At 40.7% G+C, this 17,588-nt stretch overlaps 1 protein-coding gene across 8 annotated transcripts in view; it reads right to left on the bottom strand.

Annotated features, from left to right (window-relative positions):
* NAXD (NAD(P)HX dehydratase) overlaps nt 1-17,588 on the bottom strand; it is a 49,413-nt gene that overhangs the window by 10,366 nt on the left and 21,459 nt on the right. For all 8 annotated transcript variants that reach the window (XR_011679725.1, XM_071430604.1, XM_071430605.1 and 5 more), the window contains 4 exons: nt 16,145-16,253; nt 1,692-1,742; nt 1,509-1,613; nt 1,032-1,152 (listed from right to left, as the gene is read on the bottom strand). Coding sequence is in view for 7 of the 8 variants with exons in the window: in XM_071430604.1 (XP_071286705.1) it covers nt 1,032-1,152; nt 1,509-1,613; nt 1,692-1,742; nt 16,145-16,253 (386 nt within the window). In the remaining variant the exon portion in view is untranslated. The remainder of the gene's footprint in view (nt 1-1,031; nt 1,153-1,508; nt 1,614-1,691; nt 1,743-16,144; nt 16,254-17,588) is intronic.

Below are 17,588 nucleotides of genomic sequence, written 5' to 3'. Positions count from 1 at the left end.
CTTAAGCCTGGCCTGACTGTCCATGGTTACAAATCAAGTCTGCTGCGGGTGCAAATATGACAAAAAATTCTTCCTGTGGGGAAAGCTGGGTACTGTGTGAGGAAGTACATCTATCTATCCCACACAGATGTAACCATTCTGCTTCCAGGTCCCACTTGTTGCACAGTCTGCTACAGTATCTGCCCTAACAGGGCACCTGGAAGGTGGCTCTGCACAAACCAGTTGTCACATTACATCTGCTTTTCTGTTATAAAAGACTTCCATGGCTCCCAGAAATGAAAAATTGACTGTATATACAAAACAGTTCTGAAGCAGCATAAACATTTATCAGAGATTAGCATTTCAAGCAATTAAAAGCAGAGCTGCTGCTTGTTATGTATGTCAAATAAAACCATGCAGGCAAAATGTGACGAAGGCACTCGTGAATTAATTTTATACTGATCACAGTACATGATCAGTATAAAAAGCATCAGACAAGCAGCTAATTTTATTAAGTATACTTTAAACCATACTGGTATGAGACTGTTGTAATGGCAATCTAGAGTTAATTTTTAATTTGTCAGGGCTGCTGTGAAGAACATATACAAGTACATGCTAATCTGCAGCCCTATGATGGACAGGATCAAGGAACTGAGCCTTAAGACATCTTCACTTCTCACACACACTGATACCTCCTGAACTAACAGTATTATTTTGTATCAATTTAGCAATGACAGATGCACTTATATAAACCATCTCAGCAAAGAACTTTCAAACAGTACACAAAGATTAATTATTTAATTTCTCAATGCCCATGTAATGTAAAATATAACATCTATAAATGCAAAATAAAATCAGCAACTCTTTTCAGCAAATGAATTTAGTTGCACTCTTAAAATGTTAATTTACACAAATCATCTAAAGGTGATCAGCAAAGACAGCAATCCCTCTAATCTTCACGAGAATACTGCCAATTGCTATACACTCTACAGGATTCTGAAAGCAAACAGAACAGAACAGTCACATTGCTAAAAGCAGAAGGCTTCACTTACCCTTCTCTCCATCTGAAATAAGATCTCTTTCTCCCTTTTGCACAACTGTCAAATTCCCCATGGCTTGGCTGAGTCTTAGTACACATCCATGATGATCACTACTGTCTACGGGGTCTCTAAGCTACAACACAAGAATTCCATACACAGTACATATTTTGCTACTAAAACAACATATTCTAACACATGCTAGTTACATATGCATGGGGGGAAAAAGCAACATCATCAGTCTTTCCCTGTATTTTTTCTATACCCATTGCATGGGTATAGTGTTAAGAAATGCATGAGAATAGATCTTCTTTAAAAAAAGCTCAGTTTAAGAATATGCATTGCTTTGGCAATCATCCCCTGAAATAATAACCCAGAAAGTGTTTCCCTCACACACAAGAAATAGCACATAATATTTAAGCCAGTAATAAGTTACTTATTTTCAAGGACAAAAAGACTAAATACATAAATACAAAAAGGGAAGCAGCTCACCATGGCTTCATACAGTCTACTGAACTCCATGTAGTTTGGAGTAAGAATAGCTCGCTGGTAGCCTTGAATAAGAGAAGGCTGCTGGGAAATGAGCCACAGTCCATCCTGCAAAACACAGTAAAAACATTTACTGAACAGATTCTTCAGTGTTAAACCACTGACTGAAATAAAGAAAATACTTACTGCATCAATAATGATAGGAATTCCTTTCATTTTTGATTTCTCTATAATACCCTGCAAAAAATGCAGATACTTTTAATATGCTTGTTAATTTATATTTTATAAGATCCAAACCAAATTCATACAATAAATCTGACCATGCAAGTTGTTTTTACAAAGTGATAGAAAAAGATCTGTTATATTCTGCAAACTAATGTAAAACACTTTCATATCAGCAGGTAATTTTACAGTCACAATGTTTTCTCCCTGGTTTAAGTGTCCACAGAGTTGGTATGTGTATTGGGTATTCATGGCAAGGTTTTGGGAGGGGGAAGAGGGGCCACAGGGCTTCTACAAGAAGTTGCTGGAAGCTTCCCTCATGTCTAACAGAGCCAATGCCAGCTAGCTCCAGTTCTGTCACTGGCCAAGCCAAGCCCATCACTGACAGTGATGGGATCACAGATTTAAAAACAGGATAAAGTTACTGTGCTGAATCAATTGCAGCCAGAAAAGAGAGGAGTGAGAATATGTGAAAGCTACAGCCCTGCAGACACGTGAAAGGGGAAGAGGAGGTGTTCCAGGCTCTGGAGCAAATTCCTCTGCAGCCTGTGGTGCAGTTCATGGTGAGGCAGCTGTGCCCCTGCAGCCCATGGAAATCCACAGGGGAGCAGAGCAGGCCCAAAGGAGGCTGTGACCCCATGGACAGCACGCACTGAAAGAGGCTCCTGGAAGGACCTGTGGCCCCATGGAGAGAGGAGCCCACAGTGGAGCAGTCTGTTCCTGAAGGACTGCACCCATGGGAAGGACCCATCTTGGAGCAGTTTGTGAAGAACTGCAGCCCATGGGAAATCCACTGAAGGAGTTTGTGGAGGACTGTCTCTTGTCAGAGGGACCCCATGGTGGAACAGGGGAAGAATGTGGAGTCCTGCCCCCAAGGAGGAAAGAGCAGCAGAGACAATATGTGATGAACTGCCCAGAGCATCCATTTCCTGACCCCCTGCACCATTGACAGCAGGGAAATGAACAGTTTTGGAGTTAAAATAAGCTTGGGAAGAAGGGAGGGGTGGAGGGAAGGTGTTTTATCACGTGGTTTTATTTCTCATTATCCTACTCTGATTTCACTTGTCATAAAACTCAATTTCCCCAAGTTGAGTTTGTTGCAATACTTCAATATAACAGTAACTGGTGAATGATGTCTCCTGTCCTTATCTTAACCCACGAGGAGTCTTTTGTTGTATTTTCTCTCCCCTGTCCAGCTGAGCAGGGGAGTGGCAGAGAAGCTTTGATGGGCACCCAGCATTCAGCCAGGGTCAACCCACCACAATAAGCAACCCAAACAAACAAGCCATCTCACCCACTCTGCCTGCTGTAGCAGGCATGTCCTGCCAACACAAATCACACACAGTAAACATACATCTTCGATTAAAATAAAACCAGAAAAATCCCAGGGAGTACAGCCTTGATAGAAATCTACCAATAACTGTAATAACTAACTTCAGTTGCTCTGCTGCCGACAGCCCCACTGCAGTATTAGTTTATGTACAGACAAACATCTGAGACAAGCAGTATATATGATGTCATTTCACCTGTGGGTCTGGAGGTTTTATGCTTTGAAAGCAAAACCAAGGTGGCCCAGACATCAGACCATTTGTAAAAGTGTTGTTTTCAGCAAGCAGCATCTTTGAGCAGACTGTCTGCCCTTGTTCTCCCTCCTAACCCAGCAGCAGCAATGACTGATCCTGAGGCTTTTTAATGAACAGTGGCCAACAGTCAAGTTTTCTTCAGTGTTGGTTATTACCAACTCATCTTTGAAGCTGGAGGGTTTATCTTTTTCCTGTATAAGATAACAGAGCATGGAATCCATCCAAAAGTTTAATTAATTTTGAATGTTATTAAGCTCTTTAGATTAGCTATCATACAGCACTGAGCTTCACAGGTTAGCAAGACATGATGTAAGGAATAAGGAAGCAATTTTAAATTAATATTCAGGGTACTGAACATCTCTCTTTTCTTGTATAGTGGTCAAAATAAACGCCACCCACCTTAGTCCCTGTAAATTATTACATATGACATACACATATCCTCACAAACATTACTACTGACTCTGATTTTTCCAATTCCAAGGGAAAGTATTTCCCTTCCATTTTCTTTGGGCACTGTCTGCAGTTTGGAAGCATGAGACTGCTCCAAGCCTGGGGACTTGTCCCAACACACAGCTGTGGCTACAGCAGAAGCTACTCGAGAACAGAAACCTTTCCAACACAGACCTGCACAACATGGGCTGTGTGTCAGACTGCCAGCTGCTCACCTCCTTTGGGATCCCTAGGGAACACCACAGAGTCCTCTCTTGTACTCTGCTACTTGAATAATTTTGAACCAGTTGCAAGTTTTGCACAACTCATATGGTTCAGCTACTGCTAAATTAGTCAAATTTATTAGTAAGTACACTTAACAGCTGTGTGAGGATGGAGTCTCAAAACATATCTAGAATTAACTGTGACATTCTGAAAACCAGAGTGCCTTACTATCAAAGCTTTCAAGAAATGTATAAGAGAGTAATTTCTTAATTCATTCATGTTAATCTTCACAGATGTGCACAGCTCAGTTTTCCTTCACAGAAGCTGCACTGCTTTGCCCCTGCTATGTTAAGTTCATTAACAATTATATTGAACTTGGCTCACTTTGTAACAATAAAACAAAGCTGTGGATCTAGCAACCAGATTTTGTGTTTGCTGTTTGTATTTTCCTTGTATAAATGCATTTTATAGATCCAACAGCCCAATTATTTTTGAATGATACTAAGCTCTTCTGATTAGATATCAGAGGGCACTGAGACCCAGACCTCAGCAAGATCATCCTCCCCCAATCTTTGAAGGTACAAATACCTTTTGCTGCAACCTGGTTTTCTAACTGGTTATAATTAGAATATTTTTGTACATTAGCAGCTTCACCAAACTCCTTCAGTACACTTAAAATGCTTACTGCTCCACTTCCCACTAATATGAATCACCAGTTTATTCTAGTATGTCAACCTCAGTAAGCCAGTCTTTCATGACACTTGATGTTCTCAAACTAAAAAAGATTTCCACAACAGAGTCAGTAAGGAAGTCTGAAGGAAGACACAGATCTCAGGAGTCTTATCCTTCCAAACTGTTCTCTTAAATGCATTACAAGCAATCTAGGGAAGGAATTTTGCCAAAATTCTGTTCCCAAAGAAGCTGAAGTTTGGCAGTAGCTGTTATTGCTTGGCCCTTTTTCATGCTTCCTCATAATTGTCATCTTGGATACTGCAATGTCTTGCTCCCTCCTAAATAAGCAATCCTGGAGACCCATGGTATACCAAGAGAATGTAAGTATAAGACAAAAAAAAAATAAAATGGAAGTTACAAAGCATGACAGTATATCTACAGCTAAATAGCATCTGGAAGGCCAGATCACTGGTTCACTTCAGAGAAATAAGGCATTTTTTTCCTAGTCATGTTTTGAGTTCCTACCTCTCTAGCATATCCTCCACAATCCTGAAACATCTGACCTCCACTCTAAAGAGAAATTTCACCTTGCTATGGAAAACCACTGGGCAAGCAACTTTTATTGTGTACCAAGTCTCTGAGGTGTCTGTTTCGAATCTAACATACTGAATGATCTTTGCTTGTTCTTCCTCTCCTGATAAAACAAACAATCACGGGATACAAAGTTGTTTGTCTTAGTTAGAAAGCTCATTTTTATTTAAAAAATGCCAAACAATAAGAAAGAAAGAAAGAAACAAAGCCCCTATCCCAATCATTTTCCTTTCCTCTTCTTTCCTTTAAGCCAGAGAGAAACTGCTGGGAGATAGACAAGGAGCCTCACAGAGGAAGCTCTGGGGAGGGAAGGGGTGATTTCAAAACTGTAATAAACCACTAAAGATCAGGGAACCCCCATAAGACAGCCATACCTTTGAAGGACACCACATTCACAGGAGAAGCCCTGTTTCCTACTGCTTGTGAACAGGACCACTGGAGAGCAGTTCATCCCATGCAGCTTAGACACCTCATCTAGGGTGAGATGCATAGCCAACAGACATACCTGTCTCTCCTCAGCTGTCACAGGCCATGCAGGGACACCTTACTGTTTTATTTCTAGACACCAAGAATTAGGTGAGATGAAGCCCACTTTTAAGCACTCTATTTCTGCAAATACCATATTTAACAAAAAAAACCCCAAACCCTTAAATATTGGCAATAAGAGGAGTTTATGGCAATAATGGCAACATCCTCTATGCAGAGTATTAGCAAAAAATCGATTTTCACCTGTATTTGTACCTCAGTATTTGGCATGGACTTTTTTTGGTTAATACCTGTAGATAGAGAAGAACCTTCACTCTTAATTGCCCAATTAATACAGCTCAGGCTAACTCTGCTTTCACACCAAAACCTATTTAACAGTTCCTGATAGAATTCTATGTATGAGCAGAAAACATCTGTTCAGTTTTATCCAATGTAACAATTATTTCTGTGAGAAAGCATTTAGAAGAGAACACTTGCAATTAAAAATATTAAGAAATGTCACTAAGACAAAAGCTGAAATCAAAACACCATTGACAAATGAACAGCAACACATACAGATATCAATGATAAGCTCAGGACATCATCCCTTCTCTTCAAACAGCATTTTGAATATTAAGGATTTGAAGATTCTAGCTCCAGGATAGCCCAGTGAACAAACTTTCTGTGCACAGAATGTATTATACTGCAACAGTGGTGGTTCAGCTGGGAGCAAGGCAGGAGAACTTCCTTCAGTTGATTCCTAAGCCCTCAAGGACATCCAAAACTGAAGCACTGGACTCACAAGGCAATCTTGGCATGAGTCAGAAAGCAGAGGGGACAATGATGAGAAGAAGAGGATGATGCACTGTTGTCACCCAGCCTTATGACCTACAGCCACACTGTGTAATTAAGATGTCAAAGACTGAAATTTGGATTCTTCCTCTGCAATTCATAGCCAGGGCCAAAACTCAGTCTGTTACCTTTCATATTGAGACTCTTAATAATGGGGTTTGGGCAATCTCTTGCAAGAGATACTCTTCTTTGTATCAGCTGGCTAAATACTTGGTAGTGCTCTGAAACAGTGATTCAACATTTGTGCGAGAAAAGGAGAAGAGGTGTCAATCCCCTCTTATTAAAATCAGTGATGATTAACTCTATTGCAAGACTGCAGTACTCCTGCTAGAACAAATCTGTAACAGGAGTTTCCTCTCCTAATAACAAGACCAAATCTGAAGCTTCTATCCTCATTAAGCCAAAGAGGAAATTACCTGGGATTCACACATCCCACGAAGATGCTCTATGGGACAAACTCTCTCACAGTTATTACCATTTGTTAAAAGCACCAAATCTTTGACATTTAGAATTGCCCAAAATAGTATTTCAGTCATTGCAGTTTTTGATGGTGGTGGCTGAGAGGAAGAAAGCCAGAGAGGGTAAAATTAACCTGAATCTACTCCTACTCTACTCCTGAAATACACTGTTTCCTGAAAAAAACCTTTTCTTTGACTCATTATTCAGGACTTCTACACAAGCAGCCTACTCAGTGAGAGCTGAAAAAGAACTTGTGTCACAGTAGAAACCATTGGTCTATGGTAAGGAAAGGTAACTCTTTACTGGAATTTCAAAAATTTATAAAGTAAGGATGAAAAATTCATGTGTTTTCATTATTTTTTATTATCATGGAAGCTATTCCCCTAAATGCAATGCATTCATTGTAGTAGAAATCTGTTTCCTGTCCCAACTTTCACATGGGAATTTTAAAACAGATTCCCAAACCCAAATTCCAAACTTTAAAAGAAACCCAAAAGACAAAGGTGAAACACAAAATAAGCAAAACCACCAAAACAAAACCAAACCACACCAACCAGCACACTTCCCCTAAAAAAACCTGAAACACAAAACCCCCAACACATGGGTACATGTACAGCACACACACAAATGCAGAATTATTTGGGCTGGAAAGGACTGCAGGAGGGACAAGCCTGAAGGAGCAAATGGGCAGGATACTGCTGAAAGAGGGCACAGTAATGCAGAAAAGCATGATGTGATTTAACCATTTGATGGCCTGCAGCTGTGCTGTGAAACACAAGATTCACCTGCACTGTACCAACATGGACATCCAGGACTCCTGCACACTTCCACAAGTACAATGGAAAAGGGAATGGGGCTGACATGAGCCACTGGCTGGAAGGAACAGCCACATGGAGAATAGTGGGGAACATGTGAGGGAGGAATAAACTGCTATGGAGCTCCTGAGTACAGGCAAAGGATTCCTTATCAGCCATGGAAGTGTTCACAGAGCAGGCACCCTGAGGCCCCAGGGGCAGAGCACAGTGGTGCTCTCTCAGCCAGTGCCCACAGCCTCTTGGAGAGAAACTCTGCAATCTGGACTGCTGCACCCAAATCCACGAGGCAGCAGTAACACCCCTCCTATTTATGCTGCCAACGTGCAACAGCATAAAAGCTGCTTCTGCACAGATCCACAGAAAAGAATTATGTAGGTTTGCCACACCTAAGTCAGATATACTCTTCAGCTTTTTTAATTAGATGTGGATTAGCAGAAGAATGCCTGCAGTGACTTTTAATATATTAATATTTTTATCACTACTTATGCTCTTCCTCATGAGCTAGTTCAGCTACAGAAAACTTTGGCATTTGGTGTTTACAAAGGGAAGAATCAGGAAATTAGAGCCAGTCATTTAATTATAAGATTGAATTTTAATGAAATGAACAGAAAACCAGACTAGCAGAATATATAAAGCAACATCTATCCCAAAATAGTAATTAATTTTCACATTGCCATCTCTCGACCTAGCAAAGGAAAGATTGCTTTACTTGACATCAGCAAAAACACTGCATTTCCTCAGTCCCTTCAAGAGTCATGTCTTGACCCACTCTCAGGAAAAGTCTTATTCATGTTCTCAAAGAGAAGTTCAAGCCTTAACATGCCATAATAATGGACAGTATTGACCAAAATGACATCCAAACACTTTAGGAAGCAGTGCCTTCAGCCCACTGAAAGTCCACTCCACTGCAACCTGCAAATGGTGATTATGTAATGCCACACTCTGGCTTGGTAAAGACATGCAAATGTGCCTAACTTGGCACTGGGAGTGGCAGCCCCTCTCACAAAGAACCCTCTCCTGAAAGCTAGGCTCAGAAACTGCTGTTGAAACACCACCTATAATCTCTTATATTTTCTGCATGGATGCTGCTCTCATCCAGCAATCCTGAATCCATGATTTTGTCTGAAACAGGGAGATAAAAGAAAAAAGAGTCAACATTTTCCTGTAAATGCTGCAGCTCTAAGCATTTCCACACATCCTCCTCCCCAAGGTGACCGGGAGGAACAAATAAGTTCCACCCCAACACGCTGCAAATCGATTCCTACAAATAGGCACTGAAAGCCCTAGGAAGCATTTCTGCCTTGCTTGCTTCAAGTCTGGATAAATGCAGAGTTAGCAGGGACTCAGCTGCAATAGAGGTCAGGATGCAGCTCTCTGGTGGAGATGCCTGGAAAATGGCCTTGGCAAGCAGGAATTTGTAATCTTGCACAGCTAGAAGTAGGCAAATAGCCCAGGCACAGGCTATGCTCGAGGCTACAGCCCTAGCTGGCAGGGGGCAGAAGCTTCCCTTAATATATTCTATTTGATGCAAGAAGTTTGAAAAACATTAAGATGGAGTTCTTCTGTTTGAGACTCTTCCCATTAGAGCCACATTTTCACAAATTTCAAAACTGGTTTTAGGCTTTTACTGATTCACTGATTAATATGTGCAGTTGTCTCTTAAATGTGCTTTTATTAATTCCTACAAACTGATCCAAAGACTCATCCTCCTTTCAAAATTCAGCAAAGACAATGAAAATCTCTCTTTGTGGACAAGACATATATATATATATATATCACCTTATCACCTTTAACTAGCCTAATTGCCTGAGTTTTAATGTATTTATTTCTGTATGCACACCTGTCACTAATTCCTTAATCCTCCACTAAGCCCTCAAACCTCATGCAAGGAATGACCACCACTTGTGAATGAAGAGTCACCTAATACAGATGAATATCCCTGCTCTGGAACAAATAGGTTCTTCATCTTGTGCTTTATGCTCCATTCAATTTAAGTTGGTCTTTTTTCTTTTAACTGTAGTACCACATGCTAGGCCCTGTTTTCCAAAACAGATTTTCAGGTGCACAGCAAAATGTTTCACTTAAGTCAGGCAGAGTGTGATAAGGACTCTAAAGAGTATCCCTCTACCCCATCAGGCTCATTAAGTGCTTTGGGAGATGTTAGAAGCTGGTACAATTATCAAAGCTGAAAACACTGTAGATGGCAGCTAATCAAAACTGTTCTATTCTACATTCAAAAAAAAAAGATGAAAATTATTCATTTGTAGATTCTTTCTTTGAATTTAAATTAGATCACTTGCCTTGAGCATGGAAGAAAACTGCAACTAACAGTTTCTTAATATCAGCTTCAATCACATGCTAAATTTCAGAAGAAGTGACATAAGCCAAAGTAATGCCTGAACACAAAAAGAAAAAGAAAAAGCCTCTGAAATACTGTCCTAGTTATGAAAAAATCCAAAGCAGTCCTTTGTGCCTGTGCTCCCCCAAAATCATGGTCAACCAGAGACCATTTGAGAAGCTACATTTATACATATATTTCGTTCCTAAATACATGAACATCCACTTTTAAGTATTAATCCTTTTTATTGCAATCCAAAGTATAAATATCTACATCAGAATAAATAAAAGCAGCCATTTTTCTCATGCTCTCATTCACTTAGTGTTTGCACTGACAACGAAAACTCTACAAAGTTTCCAATTTATAGCTGATTATGTTAACTAGATTTGGCATAAGATATTCATGGTCAGCTGTTGGCACTTTGTCTTAAATAAACATAAACTTAAAATGAACTTAATGAACTGAATTTATCACTGCAAATTTCTTTTTAGGGTTTCTAGCTGAATGAGCTCAGAAAGAGCTGAAAAGGCATCCAATACCAGAGTTTTGCTTAGAAATGCTTTTGAGTATCAAAATCAAATTAAATAACAATATAAGCCTACATGCAGAAAGCAAATAAATATCCCACTTCACTATGAATGACTTTCATCAAGATCCATTACACATATTAGAATTAAATTCTGTTTGCAAGCTGCATAAACCTGTGTTTAAGGTACTGTTAGCATATATTCAAACACTATTTTTCTAATCAAGACATCTCTGAGGAAGCCACAGAATACCAATAGTTCTTAGCAACAGCAGCAGTAGTTTCTTGGCATAACCAAGAAGGCATCTCTGCCTTGAGCTGGTGTTCCCAAGCTTCATCCACAGCAGTAACACCATCACAAAGACATCCTAACCCAGCACCTGCCCCACCTTAGGTGACAACATCCACAAATCCTGAGTCTCATCAGAATTGCCTTTTGAAAACAATGAAGCTTGGCCAGCTGGAGATCAGTTTTTCACTGGGTTCTGTTTGTGATCTGTGCATCAATGCTGGCCTTGGGTGAAGGCACACACATTCTCACAGAGATGGCACACACACTCTCACTGGGTTTTGCCCTTGCAGTACCCAGACACAAGGTTCCAGCTACCTCACCTCCTCCTAGCTGAGGGCTGAGAGGATAAAGAGGCATATCCTTGCAGCAGTTCAGTTCCCTATGAACTGCTGAATCCCCACAGCAAGAACTACAAAGGGTATAAACAGGGAGGAAGCAAATTCACAACACAGGCTAAGGAACGAAGTTTCTGGAAAATAATTCTGCTGATTTGAGTTGTCATGATCAGTGACTCCAAAGAATAATACATTCTCTTGGTTCATATTTGTACATGGTGGTAGAAAATTAATTACTGTGTGGGGTAGTGTGAAAATTTTTCCACAGGCAATACTGCTAATCTGTCACCTGCAACATTCACCTGGGACACTTCTCAGGTGTCTTACACCTGTAGTACAAACAGAAATGAGAGGGCTACTGAGATAACAAGAGGAAAATCCTTTCCAAGGCCCACAGTGACAGATTCAGCTCTAACTGACCTCTATGATAACAACAGGTGGCCCTGTATTCTGCAGTGCTCTTGACCTTGCAGAAAAGTAGTGCAGAGAGTGCAGTGAAGCACCTGGTCCCATTCTCACAATTTATTAGGGCTGTGAACTGTTGCCTAAATCTTGAATGCACAAGGCTTGAAAGGGGAGAAAATAATCCAGCTAACCAAACACAGAAAGGCTGATGCCTCAGTCAAGGCATCTGAAAATTTCAAATGGGCTCTCTCTGGGCACACCTGATGGAGATGATCTGTGACAAGGGCCCAAACCTCTCTCACCATGTACATGTTAACTACAGGCAAACAACTTTAAGAAGATGTCACAAGGGGTGGAAAATGAGATGCTGTAATTTATATCCCAAGAGACAGCAGAGATCTTTAAGGGCAAATGACTGCCTGAAGGAAGCACTGCAGGGCAAGGGGGCTGAGGGAAGAAAAACAGCAACAGCAATAGGCACAAATGGCAGCTAGGCAGGGCCTCAGCCAAAAGAAAACCCAGGCTGGTAGTCCTGACATGTTCTGGAAGCTAAAACAAAGACTGAGAACTGAGCAAGAGGAACAAGCATATGGTTTGAGAACCCAGTCAATTTCATCATGTAATCTGAATTACACAGAGCTGTTCTTGCCATTAATCATTACCTCTCTCCTACAGGAGGAAAGCAAGCATGCTCTGCTGAAAACTGCATTCTGATTTCAAGCAAGACACAGGAAGGCTGGAAGACCAGGGTCCAGGACTTGGTGCTGCCACTTCAAAGAAAGAGGCAAGGAACCCAGTGACAAGCAAGGAAGATTCCAACATGGAAGAGTTCAGTTAAGGAGAGGGCTCTTCATAATGGCTCTTTACTAATCCTACAGGATGAATGCTTGTCTGTGTGATCCCTACAGTAACTGCTATTCCAGCAGCAATCCCAGATCAGTCCATCTGGCCTCAAAGCCAGAAGGAACAGGGGAAAGGAGATGGCAAGAGATGGAAACTGATGAAGGACAAAGCTCAGCCTGTAACTGCCTCACTGCTAGGTGGCAGCAGAATGCAGAACATGCTAGAGCATCAGGCAGCTCTCCTGCTCTCCCTCGAGGCTATGCAAGGAACATTATTTTGGACAAAGTCCTCTTGGAAGCTGCTCTCATCACCCTGCAGCAGAGGAACCCGGTTCTCTCACACACCCAAGAAACAGCTCTTGATAGTACAGGCAGAAATTTCCCTACTTCCAAGCTTCTCCTAGAAGGAAAATCAGATCAGAGTAAAGCCAGAAGTGCAAGCATACATGCAACAGCTGAATGGAGTAAATTGTGATTGGTAGACATGACAGGGTTGTAACACTGCTGCTGTGGGAAAAAAAGGATAATATCCAACAGCTTTGGAAATATGCTGCTTCTAAGCAGAGGACAGTCATCGGGATCTTGGCCTTGCTTGCACATAGCAGCTAAATGGGTTCTCTTTCTCAACAGGCTAAACCACCAGCAGCACCACTCCAACTGAGCTGAGCTCAGTGACATAACATACTGGTATCTCTGGCCAGAATCAGTCATGGACACTGAAAGGAATAAACAGATGGCCTGATGTCCCCAACAAGAAAGCTGACATCGTGGCCAACTTTCACACTGGATGTGATAACAGCATTTCAAAAGTTTGAAGTAGTATGGGGAGCAGAAATGCTTCAATCTGCATACTCCAGAGCTGAGAAGTGGAGCAGAAATGTGTTTTTTTTCTCTTTTCTCTTGAAAAGAAGCTGCTTGGACTGCTTATTTGATTTGGAATGGGAAGGTCTAACCAGGCTGAGACTAGAATTGCCACATCTGCAGGGGATCCAGGTGTACAGCTATCAGGACACAACAAATGCCTTCTTTAGGGGAATTTTCTGAAGCTGCAGCTCCTGGTCTCACAAACCCATGGCTAGAAGGCTCTGACAGCATCAGCTCCAAGCAACTGAGTAACAGCATGTGAGAGTTCTGGCACAGACCCACACAAGTGGCTTATAAAAGGAGGATATAACTTGGAGACCAGCTTCTTGTAACAGGACTTGTAAATGGAATGACAGCCAAACCCACAAAATTGCAGGAAGCCAGTAAATATGTATTCAGAGACTACCATAGTGCTCAAGGAAAAAAAAAAAACCAAATCAAAGGAAACTGATCACAAGGTGGGTTTTTTTAAATCAGACTGTTGAAAGGAGCTCAAATGCCACAGTGAGCAGTGCAGGCGTTAAGAATGAGGGAGGCAGGTGACACACTGAAGATGCTGAGGAAGCAAAGCATTCTTTGATCTGGAGATGATGCACCATCTGGTCAACAACCACTCAAGCTATTCCACAACAAAACACTGTCTCTTGGCCATATACCAGAAATTGAAGGTTACAGCACTAGTAATTAATTTCTTAATTTCTCAATGCTCAGAAGAGAGAAGCAGCCCAAACACATGACTGTTTGGAGAAGCACATTAATTGGAAATGTGCTGGCACAATACTGACAAGAACTGACATAAAGACAGCTTTAGAGAGATGTCAGAACACGATGCCTCAGCACCTTAATGGGACAGAAGGAGGCAGAGGGGAAGCTCTATCTCACCATCACAGGCACTCTGATAGAAAACCCTGACCAGAAAGCAGACACTCACCTACCTCCCAGCCCGGTGTTCCTACGTGCCACAGTTAGCTTAAAGGGAAACCAGAAAACTTTATACTGAGCCAGCCTCCTATAAAAGTTTAAAATAGCAATGCTATCATCTCTTGCTTTTGGTTTTTTTTTTTTTTTTCTTGACACTTAAAATTCACTGTTGAAGCAGGAGGGAGACTCAGCTTTCCCTGAGCACAGAGAAGCAGCACTCTCCCTCAGACAGGCAGCCAGGGTTCACTTGTCCCCAGTGGCACGTTAAAAACCTCAGCACTGGGTAACTAATGAACACTTACACAACTACAGTGCAGACAAAGAACTTGAGCTTTAATGTGACTTGAAATTACTAAGGCCAGATCCACAGCTCATATGAATGTGCCCTGAGATTTAAGCACGAAGTAACTTCCAAATGCCTTGTCTTTATTGGCTGGGTTTGTTTCTTTAACTCTAAGCTGGCTTTCACAGGACAGCCAGACTGAAGTAAAAGTATGCTTGTAATTTACTAAGAAAGCAATATTATTTTTAGCAATGAGGAAAAAAATACAATCAAGAAATCTTCCAGATACTTCGGTAGTACAGATAAGCACATAAACCCTGGATGGAATTCTGAGATAAAAGACGTTTATCTTAGATATTCCAAATGAATTCTTATTTTCTTTTGTTTAAAGTTGTTTTCCTTTAAGAAAAAAACCCCATCAAACTTACATTTTTTAGCCAAGAAAAAAAAAGAATTGCCTCAGATATTTTTTCTGTAAAAAAATTCTGAAAATCATGTTTTCAAAAAACAATAAAATCTGTTTAAATTTTTCACTCATAATACAGTTTGATTTCTTCATCAGTTGTAATAAATTTATTTTCTTTATTTTCTAGTCTTTATTAATTTTGACTTCTGTACCATAATATATACATTTTTCCTTCCAAAAAAAGTTAATGAAGCAAGAAACTCCAATAGCAACTTTCTCTAACAAAATCCTAGCAAAACAACCATTCATAGGTAGTTTTTTCAAGGCATTCTAAACACTTGGATAGCATGGTCTCCAGTCTCTTGCCTGCTCTGTTTCGTGATTTCACCGTGTAACTGTCAACATTTCTGTAAATTATATTAATTCCACTTGTTAGTGCCACTGATTAATTCAGTAATACTGGTCAGGAAAAAAAAATCAAATTGTACAAAATTAGATTGACATTAGACTGAAAGACACACTTCAAACACACAAAGATGTGTTGACAATAATACAAAACATCATTGGGAAGATGGTCTAAGTATGTATTATCTAAAGTAAAAGACTATCTAATCTCCTGTTTCAGCTCTCCACTAAGGCTTGACAGAAAATAGGATTATCTCTTTATCCACAGTAGAAATCTGCAACATTTTATAGAGCATTATTTCTTATTGCAAGAGGACACAGTCCCTGTTCTTTGGTGCATCTGATATGAGCTGTCAAAAATTATGAACTCAAATCCATATTTATGTACTTACAGTACTGGCGCTTTGCACCTAAGAAAAGACAGAGCCTTTTATCTAAATATGCCAACACCTATTTCTTAATTAGTGACTTTGACAAGCTAAACAAAAGCAAACCAGAACAACCATACCGGTGCCTAAAATTCAGACTGAAGGCTACAGTTTAACAATGAAGACCATGGATAGAAACTGTAATTCCCAGTCAACAATATTTTATTAAATTTGATATTCAGCAACCATAACAGGAATATTTGTGTAATGATGCAAAATATAGGAATGGTTAATACAAATCAACATGAAGACACAGGATAAAACATCAGTATGCACATTACCTTAGCGTTCTCAAGCAGAACTTCATCTCTACCTAAGCCAGGTCCTATGACAACCGAGTGCAGCCGTGGTAACCACTTTTCCACCTCATGGACAGCATTGGGACTGTCACTACAAGGGAGAGTGGGAAAAAAAAAAGAAAGTTTGAAAAGGCTTCATTTTAGTATGAAGTATCTCGAGTGTCAGGCAATTTTATCCTCCAAACTACCAAGAATCTGTGACCCATAAAATATAAAATGGTTTTCCAAATCGTTAAAATGAAGAATTTCTCTCAATTCATTCTTTAGGGGATACCACATAAAAATGAGGAAGTAACTGCAAGTATCCACTACAGCTGTTACAAAATAAAAAATAAAATCTAAGCAGGAAACCAACAATTTTTAGAGTCTGTCACAATTCCCTATTTAATGCTTCTTTGCAGAGGTTATACCTTGGAGAGAGATCCACCATCTTGCAGGTATATATTGCAGCTTGCTGTAAATGATGCAATTGTTTATTACCCCACATGGCAGAATGATAAATCTACTCATATGCTTTTTTGTCAGTTGCTTCATAAGAATTTGTTCCAACTGAATGACAGCCAAATTGTCCCCTTTCCCCAAAAGGCAACAGGAGAAACAAGCTATTCAGTATGGGCATTATCTGCTTGTAATGCTTAAAATTTCTATGGCATTCTGGTTTTTGTCTGCATTGGAAAAATGATGAGAAAATTCACTGCCAAATATAGCTGTCACAATACAGCATTCAGCCACTGACCAGAACTGTTTATTTTGTTCTGATCAGTTTTGTTGTGTAAATAGGTCAGAATATTTTGAAAGCACTGCCCAGCATTTGCAGTTAATCCTTACTGACAGTATGCAGGGAAAATTTAGCCTCCCTCCCCCCCCATCTCTGACATTAATGACAACAATAAATGAACCTCCTAACTGAAGCAGGGGGGAATAAAGCTCCCTGTAGGCTGAGCAAGGGGGTACTGCCTCACAGTATTGCTCAGATTATTTTAAGCTTGCAATACTCCAACAAAGCTGTATTATTACAGATGAAAGCCACTGCATGTTTTTCATAACCAACAGCTGTCCTGATGGGACACAGCACTTAGGAACAAGTGTTTAGGTTGTGTCTGGCAGAATCAGCAAATTCCACAATGATTTCTGCAAGTGCCAGGCAGCAGCCCAAAGCTTTTGCAGCTGCAGGGAGGAAGGCATCCTGTCAAGGGCGCAGGGATGCGGTCCTGGCCGCAGCCCAGAGACCCCTCCGCTGACAAGAGCTGCCTCAGAAAGCCCAGAGGTGCCCTGTGCTGACACACAAAACAGCTCTGTCCAAACAAGGCTGCTGGGGGGGAGTGAGGACCCTGCAAGGGCAAGGGAGACAGTGAACAGCAGGACATCGCTGTCCCTGGAGCAGTCCCTGTTCCAGCAGGCTGAACTGCTTCCACTTGAGCACTGC

The sequence above is a fragment of the Agelaius tricolor genome, unplaced genomic scaffold (assembly GCF_023055355.1).
Source record: "Agelaius tricolor isolate 1412-34295 unplaced genomic scaffold, bAgeTri1.0.p SCAF_7, whole genome shotgun sequence".
Lineage (NCBI taxonomy): Eukaryota > Metazoa > Chordata > Aves > Passeriformes > Icteridae > Agelaius > Agelaius tricolor.
The sequence above is the reverse complement of the archived record's forward strand: the minus strand, read 5'-3'. Positions and strand labels throughout refer to the sequence as shown.